Source organism: Oryx dammah, unplaced genomic scaffold (assembly GCF_014754425.2).
Source record: "Oryx dammah isolate SB20612 unplaced genomic scaffold, SCBI_Odam_1.1 HiC_scaffold_8, whole genome shotgun sequence".
Lineage (NCBI taxonomy): Eukaryota > Metazoa > Chordata > Mammalia > Artiodactyla > Bovidae > Oryx > Oryx dammah.
Genome location: NW_024070192.1, coordinates 27,686,816 through 27,692,815, shown reverse-complemented (window position 1 = coordinate 27,692,815; position 6,000 = coordinate 27,686,816). Strand labels below are relative to the sequence as shown.

Below are 6,000 nucleotides of genomic sequence, written 5' to 3'. Positions count from 1 at the left end.
ACACACAGGGCACACATTGCACATACACAAGAGCACACAGCGCACACACAACACACACACAAGAGCACACACCACACATACACAAACTGTACACACACAAGAGCACACACACACACACTGTACACACACACACACAAGACCACACATGCACACACAATACACACAAGAGCACAAACACACAGCACACACAAGAGCACACCACACAGGGCACACACACACAAGAGCACACACCGCACACTCAGTGTGTGCACACTACACACATACACATACACTGTACACAGGAACACATACACACAGGAGCACACACAGGGCACACACAGCACACACACACAAGGATACACACAGGGCACACACACTGTGTGCACACACTGCACACAAGAGCACACACAGAACCCACACACACCTCCAACAGGGCCCCTCCCCAGGAGCAGAGGACTCCTGTGGGCAGCTTGATTCCAGGCTGGCATGTGTTGTTCCTTCTGGAAGCCTCTGCTTTCTGTCTAACTGGGCTAATTGGCAGAGCTGCTCCCTCCCCTCCCCCAGCTTTCTCACGCACTTTAAAAGGACAGTTTTGTTTGGCAAGTAGGTAACAAATATTTCTGAACTATCAAGACAGGAGGGCCCCAGTTAGACCTAGATTATGCTGACCTGCAGGTGGGAGCCCAGTTCTGACAGCAGAGGGCAGGGGCTCCTGAGAGAAGGTGATGTTGTGCTGGGGGTGGGAATTTCATGCCCAGGTCACTCCTGGCACCACGGCTTTGCTGAATCCTGGCTGAGAGTAAATGACACAATGTGTTAGACACAGGGCTGCACCCAGTACATGCCCTCCTGGGCAGGCTGGGGACCCACCTCCCGGCCATGTCCGAGGTGTCAGGAAGAGTGTGTCCTGGATGGTCAGCATGTGATGCAGCCGTGTCAGCTGGAGGCCCTGCAGTTCTGCCCCAGGAAGCCTGGTCAGATCTGGAGCCTCAAACCCACAACTTCTGAAATTTTGAGCAGTCTTACTTCAGTTTTCTCAGGGAGAAAGGTGCTCCCGGAGCCAGAGGCTGGACATCCAGGCCTGTACAGGGACTTGGCCAGGTTCCCTTCTTGAGCCCATGTGCCAGCCGGCTGGTCATTCTTCTGGGAAGACCATGCTTGCACGTGATGCAGAATTCGAGGGGGCTGGAGCCTGCATGTGACCCTAGGACCAGTCCCTGCTCCTCAGCCCCATGCCCTTCCCAGGGGCAGATCCCTCCAGGGTCCCCTCCCTGTGGATGTCGGACATGTGTGCCGGGTGCTCCTTGTCCTTCCGAGCTCATGTGGCAGCGTCCCCTCTGCCCGGCTCTGCAAACGATGCTGGTCCTTATCTTTGGATCGGTGTAAGGAGCTTCTGTGTTCTTCAGTGCAGCTGCATGGTACTCCGTTGTGTAGAGAAGCATGGTTTAATTTAACCTGATTCACGCTGATGGGCATTTCATTTGTCTGCAGTCTTTCTCGTTTACAAATGGGCAGTGGCAAATAAAGTCATGTAAATGCTGTTGACACTATGGCCCTGACTCTGCAGGGTGGTGCTCAGGCAGGGTTGGCAGGGTCTGCACTTGTCTCTTCTCCAGGCCAAAGGACGCCATTCGGGCCCTGAAGAAGCGGCTCAACGGGAACCGGAACTACCGGGAGGTGATGCTGGCGCTAACTGTGAGTGCCCCTGTCCCTCTCCCAGGGTGGGAGCATGGCCAGGAGCCTTGGCCCAGACAGCAGTGCCTCCTGCTGCTGCCCCAGTGTCTTGCCCTCTGAGATGCGTGAGCGTGAGTCTGACAACGTGCTAGAAGGGACGAGGCGTGGACAGTGCTGTCCAGTAGAAGCCCCCAGCAGAGAAGCCCCAGGCCTGGGCATGGGTCCCTGTTGTTCACTAGTCTGCCATGGGACACTGAGGCCAGCTGCTCCTCTGGGGTCAGCTCCCTCCCTGTGAGAGTGCCGACTCCCCTGAGCACCTGCCCAGATGTTATACACTTGCTTCCAGAAACCTTCCCAAGTAGGTTTCCTCATCCGCTTTTAAGGATGAAGAAACAGGCTCAGAGAGGCCCAAGGTTTGCCCAGATGTCACAGCTAGTGAGGTGCCGACTGGATTAAGGGTTGAAAACTGAACATCGCTGCAGAGGGTCTTGGGAAAATCAGCAAATGACTCCTTTCAGGAAAGAACAGACCAGATTTTTGCCTGTCCTTGAGATGTCAGAGGGCTACCCAGGTGGCACTAGTGGTAAAGAACCCCACTGCCAGTGCACGAGACATGAGAGACACAGGTTTGATTCCTGGATCAGGAAGATCCCCTGGAGAAGGAAAAGGCAACCCACTCCAGTATTCTTGCCTGGAGAATCCCAAGCACAGAGGAGCCTGGTGGGCTATAGTCCCTAGGGTCGCAATGAGTCAGACACCACTGAAGCAACTTAGCCATGCACACAAGATGTCAGAAAATTAAAAGGGATGGCTTCCGGTGTTATCTCTGTCTTGAAACCTAACATTTTTTCAAATGTGGTTAAAAACCTGCCTGCCAATGCAGGGAACCGGAGAAGGCAATGGCAACCCACTCCAGTACTCTTGCCTGGAAAATCTCATGGACAGAGGAGCCTGGTAGGTTGCAGTCCATGGGGTCTCGAAGAGTCGGACACGACTGAGCAACTTCACTTTCACTTTTCACTTTCATGCATTGGAGAAGGAAATGGCAACCTACTCCAGTGTTCTTGCCTGGAGAATCCCAGGGACGGGGGAGCCTGGTGGGCTGCTGTCTATGGGGTCGCACAGTCGGACATGACTGAAGCGCCTTAGCAGCAGCAGCAGCAATGCAGGGAACATGGGTTCGATCCCCGGTCCTGGAAGATCCCACATGCCACGGGGCAGCTAAGCCTGTGCACCACCACTCCTGAGCCTATGAGCCGCAACTGCTGAAGCCTGAGCACCAAGAACCTGTGCTCTGCAGCAAGAGAAGCCTGCTCCCTGCAACTAGAAAGAGCAACAGAGACCCAGAGCAGCCAAAATAAATACATAAATAGCTTCCGAGTGTGCACCGCAGTACTGTTATAGTCACCATGTTCTATGGACCCGAGGACTCACCCACCTTACCACTGAGATGTTCCCTTCACCAGCCTTACCCCATCTCCTCCACCCCCCGCCCCTGGCATCCACTGTCCTAACTCTCTGTCTCTGAGTTTGGAGTTTTTAGATTCCACCTGTAAGTCATATTGTACATTATTTGTGTCTGATTTATTTCACTTAGCCTGATACCCTTGAGAATCATCCCTGTTGTTGCAAAGGGCAGGATTCCCTTCTGTTTATGGCTGAATAATCTCCCTGTGTGTGTGTGTGTCTGTATCCTGTTTGATCTTCTTCGTGCATTCACCCATCAGTGGACACTTAGGTTGTCTCCATGTCTTGGCTGTTGTGAGCAAGGCAGCTGTGAGCGTCGGGGTGCGTGTGTCTCTCAGATAACCTGAAAGCATTTCCTTTGGATGTCCACCCAGGAGAGGGATTGCTGATTTCGGTAGCTCTGTTTTTAGTTTCCTAGGAACCTCCTGTCTGCTCCCTGTAGTGGTGGCGCCAGTTTACATTCCCACTAGCAGTGCACAAGGGTTCCCTTCTCTCCACACCCTCACCAACACGTACCTCTTTTGTCCTCAACATTCCTCAGATGTTTCAATAGAATTTAGATTTTTCTTAAACTCTTTTCAAATAAAACAAACAAGAACAAAAATGCAATGTTAAGAACCACTTAATTAACTCACAACCTGAAAAATTAGATAGGGACTTCGCTGGTGGTCCAGTGGTTAAGACTCCACGCTCCCAGTGCAGGTGGCCCCGGGTTCGATCCCTGGTCGAGGAACTAGATCCCTCGTGCCACAACGAAGGCCCGGTGCAGTCAAATAAATAAATATATATTTTAATTAGGCAACAGATGAGGTGTGAGGTGATAGCTCATTGTGTGTTTTTCCCCTTTAGCCATGGACTTTATTATTGAATATTTGCAGCTTTTATTCTATACACAAGTTTCTTACAAAACTCTACGTTCCATCTTGCTCCATCTCTTCACTCTCCATTTTATGCCACCTTTTCATGAAGAGATATCTCCTCAGATCACCATCTGTCTGTGTATTTGTTGTTCAGTCACTAAGTCATGTCTGACTCTGCAACCCCATGGACTGTGGCCCTCCAGGCTCCTCTGTCCATGGCACGTCCCAGGCAGGAATACTGGAGCGGGTTGTCATTTTCTTCTCCATCGTTGTGGTTCTGCGTCGCATTTTCCTAATGAGCAGTGATGTGGAGCTTCTTTTCAGGTGCCTGTTGGTCATCTGTATGCTTCTTTGGAGAAATACTTAAGTCCTTTGCCCATTTTTAAATAGGATGGTTTGGTTTTTTTGCTGTTGAGTGGCGTGAATTCCTTATATACTTTTGTATATTAACACCTTATCAGATTTTATTTAGCTGAATTTTTTTTTTTTTTGCCTGCTCGTGGGCCTTGGCCGCATTCTGGAAAGTTCCCATGTGATTCGGGCCCTCAGGCCATGGGGGAGGGGTTCACTTCTTTGGCAGAGCGGCCTGCAGTGGGCTGTGCCAGCCAGGGCCCCTTCCTTCTGCAGTTCCTGCTCTGCTAGGTTCTGGGTCCCCACTGCCTCTGTCCAGGGCACTTTAAGGACCAGATGAGGGGACAAGACCCTGGCAGAGGTTGCCTGTCATCTGAGGAGCTCGCTGATCTTGGAGGAGGGTGGCCCATGCCTCAGGGCAGGCGGAGATGGGAGCTCAGAGGAGGCTGCAGGCCGTCCCGGTGGCCTTCTCCCAGGAGGGCCTGTGTCCACCGGCCATTGCTGTCCACTCAGAGGCTCATTTCTGGGAACGCTCAGTCATTGACCCCATTGAAACCCCAGCATCCTTCTTGTGCAAGAGCTGGTGCCTTCTGACTGCTGTGCAGCCCGGGGACCCTGGCCAGCAAGGGGCACCTGTGCCTTGAGTTTGCCTCTGGAGGAACCGGTTGGCAGGACAGTCCAGGCAGGAGGTGGCTGTCTGCTGCCCCTCAGTCCCAGTGGTGATCTCTCTTCCTGCCTGCATCAGGTGCTGGAGACGTGTGTGAAGAACTGCGGCCACCGCTTCCACGTGCTCGTGGCCAACCGGGACTTCATTGACAGCGTCCTGGTCAAGGTCATCTCTCCCAAGAACAGCCCCCCCACCATTGTGCAGGACAAGGTGCTTGCTCTCATCCAGGTGGGTCGGTGGCCCTGGGCCTCTCCCACCTCCTCTGTAAAGGTGCCTGGTCTCTGCCTCCCTACTGCCAGTCTGAGACCCCCATCATGTTCTGGAAAACCCCTGCTGGTTGGGTGACCTGCTCAGCCCTAGGCTGGGCCTTAGGTGTGGGCACTTGCAGGTGGCCCTAGTGGCTTGTTTGGGAAGTCTGATCCCCTCCAGACTCAGTTCCCCCTGAACAACTTTGTCCTGTGCTCACAGCCACCCCGCATGGAGGAGAGCAGGTGGGCAGACGGAGAATGAATGGGGTCCTCAGCCTTCCTTCCTGGTCCCGCTGGCTCGTGGCCATCTCCCAAGGCCCATGTCTCCCCAGAGAGCAGCCCAGCCCCACCCTAGGCCTGGCCAGGCTCTGTGGAGAGAGGACCTGACCCAGCAGCTGGGCACACATTGCCTTCCAGTGCCTTCAGGGGCCTGTTGATGGCTGTTGGGCAGGTGCCCTGAGGAGTGTCACCGACTGGAAGGGACAGTCGAGGTCTTCAACATCACTTCTGTGGGGGGAGCCCACCTGCAGAAGTAACAGCGGAGGCCGTGCCGGAAGTAGCCACTGCACCCATGTTTCTCCCCAACCTCCATTGAGGCTGTGGGATGTTTTGAGATCCTAAAGTTTAGGTCTGAGACCAAAAGCTGGCCCGTTTTGAAGGTGGAGTCGCAGGACTGAGCTGGGTTTGAATCAGGTGGTGCAACCGGGGCAGTTGGTAGAGGCAGGGGCTCCAGGTGCTCCTGCTCTCCTGCCGG

The 6,000-nt window shown here is 53.7% G+C and overlaps 1 protein-coding gene across 4 annotated transcripts in view; it reads left to right on the top strand.

Annotated features, from left to right (window-relative positions):
* TOM1L2 (target of myb1 like 2 membrane trafficking protein) overlaps positions 1-6,000 on the top strand; it is a 72,488-nt gene that overhangs the window by 42,901 nt on the left and 23,587 nt on the right. For all 4 annotated transcript variants that reach the window (XM_040245811.1, XM_040245808.1, XM_040245809.1 and 1 more), the window contains exons 3-4: positions 1,596-1,674; positions 5,077-5,226. In XM_040245811.1, coding sequence (XP_040101745.1) covers positions 1,596-1,674; positions 5,077-5,226 — 229 coding nt within the window. The remainder of the gene's footprint in view (positions 1-1,595; positions 1,675-5,076; positions 5,227-6,000) is intronic.